The following is a 15,992-nucleotide window of genomic DNA, read 5'->3' as shown; positions in this document are numbered from 1 at the left end:
CTTATGATTTCTTTCTCCTGTTTACCTTCTCATGCTTCTCTTGCTTCTTGTATTTGAAAGTCAAATTTTCTGTTCAGCTCTGGTTTTTTATCAAGAATGATTGAAAGTCCTCTATTTCATTGAATGACCATATTTTCCCCTGAAACAAAACTCAGTTTTGCTGGGTAGGTGATTTTTGGTTTTAACCCTAGCTCCTTTGACCTCTAGAATATCATATTCCAAGCCCTTCAATCCTTTAATGTAGTAGCTGCTAGATCTTGTGTTATCCTGATTGTGTTTCCACAGTACTCAAATTGTTTCTTCCTGGCTGCTTGTAGTATTTTCTCCTTGACCTCAGAACTCTGGAATTTGGCTATGATATTCCTAGGAGTTTTCTTTTGGGGATCTTTTTCAAGAGGTGATTGGTAAATTCTTTCAGTTTCTCTTTTGCCCTCTGGTTCTAGAATATCAGGGCAATTTTCCTTGAGAATTTCTTGAAGGATGATTTCTAGGTTTTTTTTATCACGGCTTTCAGATAGTCCAATAATTTTAAACTTATCTCTCCTGGATCTATTTTCTAGGTCAGTGGTTTTTCAAATGAGATATTTCACATTGCCTTCTATATTTCATTTGTTTGGATCTGTTTTATAGTATCTTGATTCCTCATAAAGTCATTAGCTTCCATTTGCTCCAATCTAATTTTGAAGGAATTATTTTCTTAAGTGAGTTTTTGAAATTCCTTTTCCATCTGAGCAATTCATCTTTTTAAGGCATTTTTCTTCTCATTGACTTTTTGGGCCTCTTTTGCCATTTGAGTTAGTCTATTTTTAAGGTGTTATTTTCTTCAGTGTATTTTTGGGTCTCCTTTAGCAGGCTGTTGACTCACTTTTCATGGTTTTCTTGCATCATTCTTATTTCTCTTCCCAATTTTTCCTCCACTTCTCTTACTCATTTTCAAAATCCTTCTTGAGCTCCTCCATGGCCTGTAATCAGCTCATAGTTTTTCTTGGAAGCTTTTGATGCAGGAGTTCTGACTTTGCTGTCTTCCTCCCGTTCCTTGCTTTGATCTTTTTTGTCCCCAAAAAAGGATTCTATGGTTTGATTGTGCTTCCTCTGCTTGCTCATCTTTCCAGCCAATTACTTGACTTTTGGCTCTTTGCCATGGTAGAACTCTGTTTCCAGAGTGGAGAGAGCTGTATCCCAAATTGCTGGGGTTTTCACAAATGTTGTCAGAGGTCTGAGGAGGGCGCCCTTTCTACAGACACCACACTGGCACACTGGTGTTTCTCACTCCAGGGCCACCACCCAAGACAGCAACCCAGATCCAGGTAGGTTAAAGCAAGAGTGGTTACCCTCTGAAAGGTCCCTTGATCCCCCTACAATCTGCAGGCCAGGAGCTCTGGAGGTAACCATGTGGCAGCAGATGCAGCCACTGCACCTCCGCTACCTCTGGCCCAGGGGGTAGGGGCTGGACCATGCTCTTCCCACTTGGTTCTCTATGTTCCCACAGAATTCTCTATGACCTTTTACTTTCTCTTTGGTGTTTATGGGTTGAGAAGTCTGGAAACTACCACAGCTGCTGGTGATTCACTCTCCTGAAGTCTGCTCTGGCTGCTGCTGGCCAGGGCCACCCCAGGACTGTGCTCACATGGGACTGTGCTCGGCTCCCAGTGCACTGTGATAGACCCTTCCTCTCAGCCTGCCAGGATGCCTTCAGTGGGAGATTTGTTTCTCTCTGTCACTTTGTGGGTTCTGGAGCTCTAAAATTTGTTTAGAGTCATGTTTTACAGGTATTGAAGATGGTTGTGGGGGGAGTTAATGAAATTTCCAGCTTCAACTTTGCTGTCTTGGCTCTGCCTCCTTGATATTAATTTTCACAGGATTAGAACTGAGTGGGAACTTAAGGGTCATTGAGGATATAACTCTCATTTTACATAAAAGTAAACTGAGTCCTAGAAAAGTCACATAGGTAGCAAGTAGGAGAATTGAAATTAGAATCCAGGTTTTCTGACTCCAAATCTATTGCTGAGAAGGCTTCATGGAGGAGATGGGCCCTAAAAGAAAGGAGGGATTTTATAGTATATTGAGATGAGAGAGAAAAGGATGTATTCCAGCTCCAATAAATAGCACAAAAATAGGAGAGAACTGGGGATGAGGAGTAGTCGATTTGACCAGGGTATAGAGGACCTGAAGTCAGGACAGGAGTAAGGACAGACACTACACCTGTGATTTCTGTGCTGTATGGAAATCCTTTATAAGGTCATTCCTTCCACCAATGCACATTGGTACCTTCTCTACAACTTACAGTCTTAAAGAGTTGCTGAGAGCATTGAGAGCAATTGAGAAGTGACTTACCCAGGGTCACAAAGCCAGTACTTGTCAGAGGCAGGACTTGACCACATATCTGCTTGACTCTGGGGCCAACTCTACATAGGAAGGAAAGCTGCATGAAACTGAACTGGAAGGGTCACTTGGAATCAGACTGTAGGGGGTATATTCAACTACCAGGGTCAGTAGCTTCTGTTTTATTTGGTAGATAATGGGGAGCCGCTGAAAGTTTTTGAGTAGAAGAATGATGTGGTCAGGGCAATGCATTAGGAAGATTACTCAGGCAGTAGTATTAAGAATGAATTGGAAAGGACTGAAATCATTTAGGAGGTTATACCAATAGTCTAGATGGGAAGAAAGAGAGGGTTGTAGTGGAAGGGGAAAGGAAGCAGCTGGAAGAGTGGACATCCTTAGGAAGATCTGAAATCTGTGCATGATAAACAACAGTAGCCTAAGTTTGGTTTCTTTCCATCCCAGGACCATTTTCTTCATCGTACTGTTTTCTCAATACCTGAAGAACATCCCCGTGCCAGTACCAGTTTATGGGCAAGTCAAGAAATGCCACGTTTCTAAGCTTTACCTGTTCCAGATCTTCCCAGTAAGCTATATTTTTTAGTTCTTAAAAAATGTTGACGCTTTTTTGTTCTGATATCCCTGTCATTTCCAAATATGCACCATCCATTTCCCTACACAGTGAGCCTTTCCCTAGAACAAGGAAGAAAAAAGAACCTAAGTTCAAATCTAGCCTCAGACACTTACTAGTTGTGTGACTCTAGTCAAGTCACTTAACTCTGCCTCAGTTTCCTTATCTCTAAAATCAACTGGAGAAGGAAATGACAAACTATCCCAGTACCTTTGCTAAGAAAACCTTCATTAGGGTCACAAAGAGTTGGACACAACTGAACACCACCACCACCACCTAAATCTAAACTAACACTACAAATCTAAATTAACAACCCATATCAGTAATCCCTTACTTTCCCAAGGAAAGGAGAAAAGCTTGTCTCTTTATCTCATCTCAGGGCCCAAGCTTGGTCATTATAACTACATAGCTTTCAGTCTTCTTTTATTGTTCTTTTTATTTATGCAGCTGGAGATGTTTCTATTACTTTCTTGGTTCTGCTTAATTTATTCTTAAGTTCCTGATGGTTTTAGCAACTCTTTTTCCCCCTCGATAAAAGACTCCTGGGAGTTCACTCCCAGACTTTTCCTCTGGCTCCTTTAGTTAATCACAGAGCCATGGAATTTGAAAGTTGAAAGGGATTCCAGAGGCACTCCATCTAGGCCATGGGTTTTTGACCTGGGGTGCATAAATTTGTTTTTAAAAATATTTTGAGGGGTGGCTAGGTGGCACAGTAAATAAAGCACCAGCCCTGGAGTCAGGAGGACTTGAGTTCAAATCCGGCCTCAGACACTTAACACTTATTAGCCATGTGACCCTGGGCAAGTCACTTGACCCCAATTGCCCTGCCTTCTCCCTTGAAAAAAAATTTTTTTATATTTATCAAAATTGGTTTCCTTTGTAATAGTTTTTTTGGAGGGGGGAAGGCAGAGCAATTGGGGGTAAGTGACTTACCCAAGATCTCATCTTACAAGGTTAGTAAGTGTTAAGTGTCTGAGGTCGGATTTGAACTGAGGTCCTCTTGACTCCAGGGCCGGTGCTCTATTCACTGTGCCATGTAGCTGCTCCTCCTTTGTAATTTAATGCATTTTATTTTATGCATCTAAAGATATTCTGTGATGGGGTTCATAGGTTTTGTCAGGCTGCCTGAGGAAACTGAGGCTCCAAAATTAGGTGAAGTGTTACACAAGGTCAGGAGGAGGGAGGTCAGGAGGGAGCAAAGCTTAAGGCTAGAGCCCAAGATTTCTCACTCCTAGTCTGTTGCCCTTTATCCTTTCTACCACTGCCTCTCCCTTCTACAGAGTTTGTTTCTAGCCAATCTGTATTCCATTTCTGTTCTTTATCTTTAATATTCTTATCTGTGCAATGATAGATTCCCACTAGTGCAGAGTAGCTTTGGGCTCCAGCATAGCTCCTCAGGCCCCTCATTCTCCCTTCCCCCACCCTTTCTGGGAGGCAGGTAGCTCAGGGCTAGGATGCTGGCCATGTGTACAGAATGACTGAGCTGCTTCCCTCTGGGCAGGTGCTGCTGGCACTCTCCATCTCTTGGATCATCTGCTATGTGCTTACTGTAACCAACGTCTTCCCCTCAGCCTCTTCAGCATATGGTTATTTGGCCCGTACGGACACCAAAGGCGACGTTCTGTCCCAGGCCCCTTGGTTCCGCATCCCTTATCCAGGTATGGTCAGTGGCTTCTGGTCCTGCCTAGTAGAAATCCTCAGGTGTAATGAGAAACAGCATTGAAGGACAAAGTTGTAGGGGAATAGAATGGACCTTGCCTGATTTCCCAAGCTTCCCCAGGAGTCAGAGTCTGACTGGATGTTACTGTGTCCCCAAATGCCATTTTGATATCGGTCTGGCCTTAGAAGTATGAGGCCAAATGGGACAATAAGGGGACAGGGTGGTATAGGAGGGCAGGCACATACTAGGGGTGGGGTGGTGGGGAATAGAGTAAGGGCTCTTCCTCAGAATTCTGAGAAGGCCCAGTGTGTCCTAAAAGACTCCAGACCAAACTAGCATCCAGGTTCCCTTTAGAGTGAATTTGATGCTGTATTTCTTTGGAAGCTGAGTCCTTTGACCCCACTGCTGAATCTATATTTCCCTTACCTAGAACCAGACAAACCTCGGGGGTGTGAGAGACTAAATGGGAAGGGAAGAAGGAAAGAGAATCATCTATATATCTCTGCTCCTTCCCTACTCCTGGGAGGTAAAAATGGAACAGCACTGCTTCCTGTAGTATACTACATGTCTTACTCCAAGTCCAATGTTATATCCACTTTGTGTTGATTTAATCTAGATTCACAAACACACTCCTCCCCTAAACAATCAGACCTTCCAGAGCCTGGAGGTGGAGGAAAGGTGGAGAGATGAGTTTGATGTGGGGTTAATGTCCCTTAAATTAATTGCTTATCTCTATTTCATTTCTAGGGCAATGGGGAGTTCCAACCATCAGTTTGGCTGGGGTGTTTGGCATCATTGCTGGGGTGATCTCGTCCATGGTGGAATCAGTGGGAGACTATCATGCCTGTGCCCGGCTCGTAGGGGCCCCACCCCCTCCAAAACATGCCATCAATCGGGGTATTGGCATTGAGGGCATTGGCTGCCTCCTAGCAGGAGCGTGGGGGACTGGGAATGGGACCACCTCCTACAGTGAGAATGTTGGTGCACTGGGCATCACCAGGGTAAGGTTATTAGGGTTGCCAAATCAGCCAGTGTTTGACCAACTAGAACAAAGTTCTGACACAGAAACCATTTGATTCTTACTGATGAATCATGGGATTATAGATTTCAGACATTCAAGTTAACCTTAGAGGCCACATAATTTAACTTTCTCATTTTAAGGAAAAGTACACTGAGATCCAGAGAGTGGGGAAGGGGACAAGAACGTATTAAACACCTGCTATATACCAGGCACTGTGCTATGTACTTTACAAATATTATTTTATTTGATTTACAACCCTGGGACATAAATACTATTATTATCCCTATTTTACAGTTGAGGAAACTGAGGCAGACAGAGATTAAGTGACTTAACCAGGGTCACACAGCTAGTAAGTGTATGAGACCAGAGTCGAACCTGGCTCTTCCTGATTCTGGGCCCAACACATTATCCATTGTGCCACCTAGCAGCCTCTGAGGTTAGATGATTTGCCCAAGGATGCACATATATTAAGTGGAAGATTTGTTGTGGTCATTTTTCAGTTGTGTTTGACTCTTTGTGGGGTTTTCTTGGCAAAGAAACTGGAGTGGTTTGCCATTTCCTTCTCCAGTTCATTTGACAGATGAGGAAACTGAGGCAAGCAAGGGAAGTCATATGGGTGCTCACAGGTTAGCTGGTCCTAAATTCTCCTATTTTTCACCTTTCCCTTTGATTGCAGGTGGGGAGCAGGATGGTGATCATTGTTGCTGGCTGTGTGCTGCTCCTGATGGGCATATTTGGGAAGATTGGGGCTGCATTTGCCACCATTCCAAGCCCTGTAATAGGGGGTATGTTCCTAGTGATGTTTGGAGTCATCACAGCTGTGGGAATTTCCAATTTACAGGTAAAGAAAGGCATCTTTTCAATTCAATTAAATATTTATTACTATATGCAAGGCACTGAGTCTTGACCTCAAGACAGTCTGCCATTAAAGAGTTATAGAAACATTCTGCCTCTTGAAATAAATTCATTGGAATTTGGATTATGAAATGGTAGGACTGGGGTTAGGAGGAAGTTCCCCTGACTTTTTGAAGTCAGTGCCCCACTTTTCATGTGACAATATCCAAATTTGAATTTCCCTGTGAAAATAAAATTACTTAGATTAAACAAAACAAAAACAATGATAAAAGAACTACTGACTTTTGACTCTCTCCAGACAGTCAACTCCTAATATCCCCATGTAGATTAACTGAAATATTCTGCTTTCAGAATCATACTATCCAAGCAGGAACTTGACAGGATGGCATGATAAACAGTGCTCTCCACCCTCACCCCCTTTGCCATCCCCATCTTGTGTTCAGTTATTTCACTTGGCTTCTAATTTGCAGAGAGGAAGGTACCTAGTTTTCCCAGGTTCTTCCCTCTCCCCTCCCATGGCCCAAGAAATTGCTCCCAGTTTTGAACAGGAGGCTCCCACATAGTGGTAAGAGTCACTCACAGGACCATCTGTAGGGATTCCTTCTCCCTGCAGTATGTGGACATGAACTCTTCCAGGAACCTCTTTGTCTTTGGCTTCTCCATCTACTGTGGGCTGACCATTCCTAACTGGGTGAACAAGAATCCAGAACGAATCCAGACAGGTGAGGATCTGCTGATCCCATAGATGACCAGGTTTCTCTCTCCCTAATATTGTAACCTGGGTTGATATGGTGAAGGTCGGGGCTGAGAGGGGGCTAGGTTGGTGGTCTCCACCGTATAGTTCCTCTGTCTCATTCTTCTCCTCTTGTGTCCACTGTAGGAATTATCCAATTGGATCAGGTCATCCAAGTTCTGCTAACCACTGGCATGTTTGTGGGTGGATTCCTGGGCTTTGTACTTGACAATACTATCCCAGGTAAGGCTGGTTCATCACCACTCCTGTCTAATAACACTTCTGGAAAACTTGTCAGAGGATAGGTAGATACTCACAGAATCCCTGTCCTGTTCTCTGTTACCCATAAAGCAGTCAGCAAACATCAACTGAAGTTTGTGTTATGTATTAAGGGGAAAAGAGATAGAAATGAAGAGAAAAGTCACATGACACCAGCTCTATAAAAATTGTATTGCCTAGTTGAGGAAATGGTTCACATGTAGTTGAATAAAATGAGTACCCACTTACCTTCTCAGGGACAAACCAAGAGTGTAAGTGCTGAAGGGGTACCAAGATAGGAATATATGATCCAATCCAGTCAATTGCTTTTGGCTTCCTGGAAAATTTTATGGTGGGAAGAAGGCTGTTATGTGACATAGGGCAAGAAAGAAGCTACAAGTAGGGAAAGGAAGAGTGCATACAGAAGTACAGAATAGTGAAATGTCTGGCTTGCTATAGAAGTAGCAGAGAATGGGTTCTGGTCCCATTCCTGCCATTAACTAGGAGGGCAACCTTGGAAAAGTCATTTCCTTTCTTTGAGTCTTGGTTTTTCCAGTTGTGTGAAGTGAAGGAGTCAGGATAAATTATCTTTAAAGTTTCTTTCAGTTCTAAACATCTGTGATTCCAAGCTGCTGTGAAGGGACAGCAAACCTTCGTACCACCTGAAGGTCATATGATCATAGTTCTAGAGCTGGAAGGGTCTTCATCTAGTTCAGATTAGGAAACTGAGGCCTTCATTACAGAGCTCTCCCAACTGGATCTTTACCAAAGAATGAAATTTCCCACCATTACCCCAAATGCTACAGCTCCACAGGGTGTGACCTTGTCTTGACTTCTTATTCCCTCCTATTAGGAAGTCAGGAAGAAAGAGGACTCATAGCATGGAACCAAATACATGAGGACTCAGAGGACACTGTGAATGTCTCAGAGGTCTACAACTTCCCTTTTGGGATCAGCACCAAATTCTGCACTGCTTCTTGGCTCTGGCATATCCCCTTTTGGCCCAAGCCAGAACGTGGAGGGGAAGCAATGGGAAAGGAGCATTGCCTCAAAAAGGAGCATGAACAGATTTCAATGGGAGTGAGAGAGAAGCTGGATAATGAAACGAGAATGTAAAGATATTTCTTCCCCCATTCAGGAACATCCCAGAAGATACAAGGTTTGATAGACCTCCATTCTTCTGGTGGACACCTTATAGCACTTTCCTCTCTGATGGGGTTCAATTGTAATCATCAACTGTCTTCAAAATAGTTACTAATTTGCCTATCCACAAATCACCCTCTCTCCATGCCCCTTTCCCACCTAAAGTATAAATTTGAAATGTGTATCCTGAAATATATAAAACATTAACTTGGCTAGTTTTGGAATGGGGATTAAAACTGGGATTTTAAAATCCCATTAAAAATGGGATTAAAACTATCTGTTGAAATTGGCTTGTTTTTCTTTATTAACACCAAGAGTCATCTTCTCCCAAGGGGTCATGCTGAGAGGGTGGGATATGATTTGAATTGAGCTCTGGACTTTTCCACTATCCCGACTAGTGTGTTAGAATCAATAGCTGATGTACAAACACAAGCAAGGTGGGATTTTTGTTGTTTTCTTGTTGGAGTTCAGTTTCCCAGGCTCAGGCTTAACTGTAAACATCTGAAGGATTAATCTCCTTTGAACCTTGATAATCACAGCTGTGCCAAATCACATAAGTTTTGTGCTTTCTGGCTCTGAGCCAATCAGGGGCTGAGTCTTTGTTATATATTGTGGGAGGTTGGCTTTTGCTTTGGAGGCTTACCCATGAGAAGGACCTTTTGATTCCCTGGGATGGACTCTGAGTAGCTGTTTGTTAACAGCCACCCCCCCCACCCCCCATCACTCAGATGTTAGTGTTCTCTCAGTCTGGTGGTGCAGGCAGGTGGTTGTATTATTCTGTTTAGACAGTTGGAGCCTTGTCTATTAAATTTTTTCTTGGATACTCACTTCTTTCTACTTATCTGTAATTAAAATAAGTTCGTTGACCCCTTTGAAGCTCTTTCCTTTAGAAAAGCAGATTAAAGAACCTGTGCTAGCAGCCCACCCTGTGTGCTAGTGTGGTTTCTAATACAGTTGTTTTTTTTTAAAATAAAAGGTATGAAAACCATCCTTGTGACTTAACTGGTTTAAAGTACTAAGAATCAGGCCACTGATGTAGATTCCTGGTGGCTTAAGTTACAAAAGCCAGCCCACCAGAGGCAGAAGTTGTTCTCCCTCAGGCTTGACAGGCATGGCAACATGGCCAACACTGATACAAGGAAGCTGAAACTGAATCAATGCTGTATCCTTGCTGAGTATCCTTTCCATGCTATGGCTAAGCACACCTCCTCCTTTTGTTAACTGTTAAATGGTCCACAAGTGTCTAATTTTGTTCCAGTTCCAAACCTGAAGCATAAACCCAGCCTGAATCAGGTCTAGATATCAACCCCTAATTTTCTACCTTCTAGCACTGCCCCTCTCTGCTACAGTCGTGTGTGTGTGTGTGTGTGTGTGTGTGTATGTGTGTGTGGTGTTGCAGTATAGTTATTGGACAACCTGGCCAGGTGACTGGTACACTGAAGAAGGGTTTCCAGAGAGAGCAAATTCCATCTCCTAAGGAAGATGACATCCTATACGAGGCTTTGGGGATTCTCACATTTGCTCTCCACTGGAAATGTCAGTTGCCTACAACACTCCTGCCCTTATTCTTCTTAGATCAGAAGGCACTGTATGTGTATGTATGTGTATGAGTAGTCATGTGAACCTCTTTGCCATGTATAAGAACTTTTCCCCTCTCTGCGAAGAAGACATAGTTTACTCACAAACCAAAGCATAAGGCTCACATTTAAATACTTTATACATAGTCAGAACCTAAGACCATTCCAAATGCTCCCAGGAAAGCCCACCCCAAAAGCCCTCAGATGGGGATATGGGTGTGATAGCAGCTTTCAGCAATGCATTTAACTATGGAAACTCCCCAGGCTTCCTTTCTATAAGTCTTCATCATCGAAGGTCTCAGTGCACCTCAGCATCACTGTTTCTTCATCAAGGGGGATGGCTGCTTCCTGCAAAACACCGGGGCAGAAGAAATTAGGAGGAAAGCGAGAACATTTTCTCCCTGAGCTCTCCAGTCTAGGTTAAAACCTTTTTTGAATGTCCCACCCATCATCCCCAGGCCAACCCACTATTGCACCTCCTTTCACAAAGCTACCTGAATTTCTCTTTCCAAACTCCTTTCTCTTTGATCTTGGGTTACCAATTTCTGGAAGAAAACAAGAGTTCTAAGAAGGAAGGCTCCATCCCAATTTCACTCAACCTTCTTGAAGGAGCCACTTCTTTGGCAGCCCTAAAAAGTCTTTTTTGGAACTCTCCAATAGGACATCAGAATAAGAAAAGTTCTTAAGTTTTATCCCCCATGGTAAAACGTCAGGCTCAAAATGGTCCATTGCAAAGAGTTTGAGTTTGATTGTGCCTGGTAGTCAATTAGCTCTCCTCTGTTCTCTGACTGGAGTGTACCACTAACCCTAGTCAACCATCTCTCCTAGGTGTGCCCAGTGGTCTCATGGGTGATGAGGTTCACAAGACATGTGAATGACTTGAAGGAAATCCCTCTTCACTCTAAAGAAACATTGAACACATGTCCTATTGATGGTGGGGGCATCACAAGTGAATGCACAGGAAAAAAAAACCCAACAGTATTACTGGTTCTTCCCCTACTGTAGATGCCAGCAAGGTTGAAAAACTACTTCCAAGTCCCCAACAAAGGAGATTCAGTTGGAAAAGGAACTATTTGCATCCATCCATGTAAGAAGGAAAAGAACCAGGTTTCAGTTGCAGGAGGCATTAGAAAAAGCTTGAAAGGAGGGATTTAGGGTGCTCAAGATGAGGCAGGAGGCCTGGTACATTGGGGAAGGGGGGAAATAAAGAGTTAAAAAAAAAAAGAGAACAAAAACCCAACTTATAATGTCCCAATTTTGAATCTGAGTAAATACCTGATTTAAATTTTATTCAAAATGCCCTGTGTATTCTAAAGTGCTATGGGGCCCTAAGAAAGGAGTTTGTGAGCTGAAACCATAGTTCATACCAATAGGTCCTTAGTAAATATTTATATAAATTAAGTCACACTAGTTGGCTTATCTGGCCGAGGCTGATGGGAATCAGAAACTAAAAATGATAAAAGTAGAAAGCTTTTAGTTCTCATGGGTAAGGGAGAACATAGAGGCAATTTGAAGCTGCTTGTTTTCTGTCTTGTCAATTTTGGGTAGAAAAAGGCCTAGGAACCTGAAATTTTAAAAAGACAAATTGAGGCTGCCCTTTTTATCTTGTTCCAACAATTTATAGAAGCTGAGCTTGGGACAAGAAGGAATTTGTTGCTGAGGGAGAAGCAGGAGAAGGTCCCAAACCAGCAAAAATCTTTTTGCTCCTAGCTAAGAATTCTGGGGAGAGAGATTTTATATATATATATTCAAGAGAAAGGTACCAAATTGTACCTTAGTGGTATTGGATTAAAAAAATTGTTTTTGCTATATTAAATATCTTAAAACTTGTAGTAATTGTTTAGATTAGGCTATTTTAGTAAAGAATTACATTTTTAAAAATATATAAAGGGGAGGAAATTCATGACTCTTTAATAAGCCCCTGAAGGCTTGGGCAAAGAAGCCCTAATAGGTTGAGATGAGAGTTTTGACCTTTTGACAAAAGGTTCACTGCCACCTAATGGCATCCCTAAATTTCAAGGTCAGCCTTTTTTTTTTTTTTCAGGACAAGACTTAATCTTACCCTCATCCCACTCCCAAAATCTGATCGAGTTCTAAGATGTCAGCAAATTTCACATAAATCTTCACAAAATGTCCCACCATCCTACCAACAACCGGGGTGAGGAAGGGCAATCAAGTGCTTTTTCTTTTCAATGTCTGATTATCCTAGGTCCAGTTATGCTGAGAAGGTAGAGTTTTGACCTTAAGTAAATAACTTTTCTCTCCTTTTGTTTTTTATATTCAAGTTTAATGGGAGTCCCAGACTACTCACCAGAAGGTCTCTGAAGATTATGAAACTGTTCTGTCCTTGTGAGTGATGTAAGAATTTAAAAAAAAAAAAAACTTTCTTACTTTAGAAAGTATCCTCTCCTGACTCTTCTCTCAGTTTTCTCTTAATAGTTTTTAGCTCCATAGGAGAACACGTGACTTAAATCACCTCCAAATGGAAAGAAATGAAAATGAATGATAATGGCTCCTTTTGGATGTGACCAGGAAAAAGGCATTCAGTCATTCAACATTTATTCAGCTCCTACAAAAAACACCTCCCAGTAAATAGGAATTTAATTCCTAGGCTCTTGGATGAAAAAAGGCTAATGGGCTATATCATCTGAACTACCTAGAAATTCAAGCAAATGAAATACATTGGGAGCGGCCAGGTGGCGCAGTAAGAGTGCTGGCCCAGGCATTGGGAGACCCGGGATCGGTTCCGGCCTCAGATAGTTGGCACCCACACACAAAAAATAACTGGCTGTGTAACCTTGAGCAAGTTACTTAACCCAAATTAGTTTAAAAAAAAAAAAGAAATACATTGAAAATTCCTTTCCCCCACTGAGGAGAGAAGCAAGGGGGCAGAGACCTATCTGCTCTGCTCTCTGTCCTACCTGTGGCAACTGTGCGTTAGCACAGAAAAGGCCCTTTAAGAAACTGATGATCTGCACATACAGATGATTGTTTTCCTCTGGATTTTCTGAGCTGCAACCTGCACACACTGAACTGACAATAGAAATAAAAAGAACATTTAACTCCTAGGTTTGTTTTTTTTTACCTTTTCCTGGGTACACTTGAATATTTCTGAGTCCCCGGTGGAATTACCACACACAGAAACTCCGACTAAAGAAAGCCACAGCACCCAGCACGTCCTTGTAATCCACTCCCACCAAAGTTCTATTGTGTCTCTTTGGGTCCTCCTTTTAATCTCCTGTGATATTAATCACAATTCTGGACTATTCCAGAATTGAGTTTGAGTTGTTCAGTACACATCACAAATGAGGACAGCAATAAACTCCTCTTATGGTGGGGTTGGTCTCTTAGCCTCTCGGTGCCCTAGGCAACCCTCAAAGGTTCCAAGTGACAAGTAGCCAGTCTGCCTTGGCAGGGTGAGTTACCTACTAACAACTACCCACACCCATTAAATCACAAGTCTAGATGAAAAAAAAAATCCTCATGATCAAATTTGTGATTCTGGGCCATAATCTCTAGACAGAGGAAAGGGATAAAACACTCAGTTCAGCATCTCCTCCCCTCATCCCACAAAGCAGTAACATGGAACGTTGGTTTCATTCTCTAACATTGTTAATTTTACAGAACCAGCATGGTCTCATGACAAGAGTGAGTGGGTTGGCATTCAGAAGACCTGGCTTTGAATCTCGACTCTTCTCGTTAGTCATTAAACTTTAGACAAATTGCAAACTTTCTGAACCCCAGAGTTTACTTGTAGTGGAATAACATAGTATATGACCAGCCTCACGGGGCTATCACGAGCTAGTGTGCATAAAACCTTGTATAAACCTTTTGTGGTTGATCCTTCATTTCAGTCACGTTCAACTCTTCCTGACCCATTTCTTGGCAAAGATACTGGAGTGGTTTGCTATTTTCTTCTTCAGCTCATTTTGTAGTTGAGGAACTGAGGCAAATAGGGTTATTAAGTGACTTGCTCAGGGTCACGTAGTTGGTGTCTGAAGCTGTATTTGAACTCAGGAAGATCAGTGAGTCTTTCTGACTACAGGCCTGGTGCTCTATCCACTTTGCCACCTAGCTACTCTATATAAAGTTTATATCACTCTAAACATGTTAACTACTATTACCCAGAACCTATGTTCATTCATTCTGAAGGGTCTGAGAGGGGGAGCAGGGTAGAGAACACTAGATCTTGAAGCCAAGGACTCATGTTTGAATTCTGTCTCTGCCATTTTTCTATGTTATGTTTCTATTTTTCTGACCATGTTACTTGAGCTCTATGGGCCTCAATTTTCTCATCTGTTAAAATAAAAGGGGATTGATATTGGACTAGGTGTTCTCTCAGGTGCCTTCCTTCCAACTGTAGGTATAGGATCCTGATGAAGGCACCCCACGTTCAGTGGGAACCTTTGGCACAGGAACCCAAGCAGAAGCCCAGCTGTATAATCATCTTTTCTCTCTGTCCTAAGGGGACAAAGGAATGTGTTGCTGGAAAAGAAGTCTCTGGCCAATCTTCAGAATTAAGCAAGGGATGGCTTCCTTATCCATGCAGCTGCTGAGGGTCTGAGGCAACAGCATCCATCCTGAGATGAGCTTTCAATTTTCTTTAGCTTTATCTTGGGTCTTGAATGACCCTTTCCCGCTCCCCCCCCCCTCCAAGGCTAGCAACTTTGAAGCAGCCATTTCCTGTGTTATTGACTTGTCTTGGAGGAATAACAATTTATGCCAGATTTCCCTATCTTCCTCACTAAAAAAAGGAAGTTTATTTCCATAAGGAGGTAACAATGTTGGCAGTAAACACAGACTATTTCTCAGCAAGGCTATCCTTAGACTAAGGCAATACTGTCTCAAGCAATTTTCTTTCTTTCTTTCTTTCTTTCTTTCTTTCTTTCTTTCTTTCTTTCTTTCTTTCTTTCTTTCTTTCTTTCTTTCTTTCTTTCTTTCTTTCTTCCTTCCTTCCTTCCTTCCTTCCTTCCTTCCTTCCTTCCTTTCTTTCCTTCTTTCGTTTTTTAAATTCCTTTTTATTCTTATGAACTTGATAAACATAAAGCAATTTTCACTAACACAAAAAGCAACCTCTGTCTTGAAAACAGTGGGGAAAGCCTTGTATAATTTTAATAACATCTTAATAAATGATCTATCTATCCATCTACTATCTGTTTATCATCTATTGACCTATTTATCTGTCTGTTCATCTATCATCTGTCTATCCATCTGTCATCTATCTACCTATTTATCTCTCTACCACTTAGCACAGTGCCTAGCACATATTACTCTTTTATTTAATAAGTGCTCTGTCTGCCCATCCATTCATCTATCTATCTATCTATCTATCTATCTATCTATCTATCTATCTATCTATCTCTGTCTGTCCATCTCTCTATCCATGCATCCATCCATCCATACATCCATCCATCCATCCATCTATGTATCTATCTATCCATCCATCTATCTAACATCTATCTCTCTGCTTAGCACAGTGCCTAGCACATATTAAGCACGTAAAAAATCTGTCCCTCTCTCTCCTTCTCTCTCTCTCTTCCCCTTTCTCTCTCTCTTCCCCTCTCCCTCTGCCTCTCTCTCTCCCTCTCTCTCTCTTTCTGTCTCTCCCCTTCTCCCTCTCTCTCTCTCTTTCTCTCTCTCTCCCCCCTCTCCCTCTGCCTCTCTCTCTCTCCCTCTCTCTCTCTTTCTGTCTCTCCCCCTCTCTCCTTCTCTCTCTCTTCCCCTCTCCCTCTGCTTCTCTCTCTCTCTTCCTCTCTCTCTCTCTCTCTCTCTCTCTCTCTCTCTCTCTCTCTCTC

At 42.2% G+C, this 15,992-nt stretch overlaps 2 protein-coding genes across 4 annotated transcripts in view; one reads left to right on the top strand and one right to left on the bottom strand.

The window, feature by feature from the left end:
- LOC138160631 (solute carrier family 23 member 1-like) overlaps positions 1-8,896 on the top strand; it is a 53,539-nt gene extending 44,643 nt beyond the window's left edge. For all 3 annotated transcript variants that reach the window (XM_069087287.1, XM_069087286.1, XM_069087288.1), the window contains 7 exons: positions 2,785-2,905; positions 4,452-4,608; positions 5,358-5,611; positions 6,308-6,472; positions 7,100-7,208; positions 7,367-7,462; positions 8,331-8,896. In XM_069087287.1, the coding sequence (XP_068943388.1) occupies positions 2,785-2,905; positions 4,452-4,608; positions 5,358-5,611; positions 6,308-6,472; positions 7,100-7,208; positions 7,367-7,462; positions 8,331-8,593 (1,165 nt within the window). In that variant the 3' untranslated portion in view covers positions 8,594-8,896. The remainder of the gene's footprint in view (positions 1-2,784; positions 2,906-4,451; positions 4,609-5,357; positions 5,612-6,307; positions 6,473-7,099; positions 7,209-7,366; positions 7,463-8,330) is intronic.
- A 1,441-nt stretch (positions 8,897-10,337) lies between these two features.
- The window catches only part of STRA8 (stimulated by retinoic acid 8), a 24,647-nt gene continuing 18,992 nt past the window's right edge, over positions 10,338-15,992 (bottom strand). Inside the window, exons 7-9 of the mRNA XM_069086988.1 lie at positions 14,589-14,658; positions 13,119-13,262; positions 10,338-10,545 (exon numbers count right to left, since the gene is read on the bottom strand). Of these exons, the coding sequence (XP_068943089.1) occupies positions 10,471-10,545; positions 13,119-13,262; positions 14,589-14,658 (289 nt within the window). The 3' untranslated portion in view covers positions 10,338-10,470. The remainder of the gene's footprint in view (positions 10,546-13,118; positions 13,263-14,588; positions 14,659-15,992) is intronic.

The sequence above is a fragment of the Petaurus breviceps genome, unplaced genomic scaffold (genome assembly GCF_028583685.1).
Source record: "Petaurus breviceps papuanus isolate PSGF00001 unplaced genomic scaffold, PetGlider_PUasm1.0 181, whole genome shotgun sequence".
In the NCBI taxonomy this organism is placed as follows: domain Eukaryota; kingdom Metazoa; phylum Chordata; class Mammalia; order Diprotodontia; family Petauridae; genus Petaurus; species Petaurus breviceps.
Note: the sequence above shows the minus strand (reverse complement) of the source record. Positions and strands in the feature narration are given on the sequence as shown.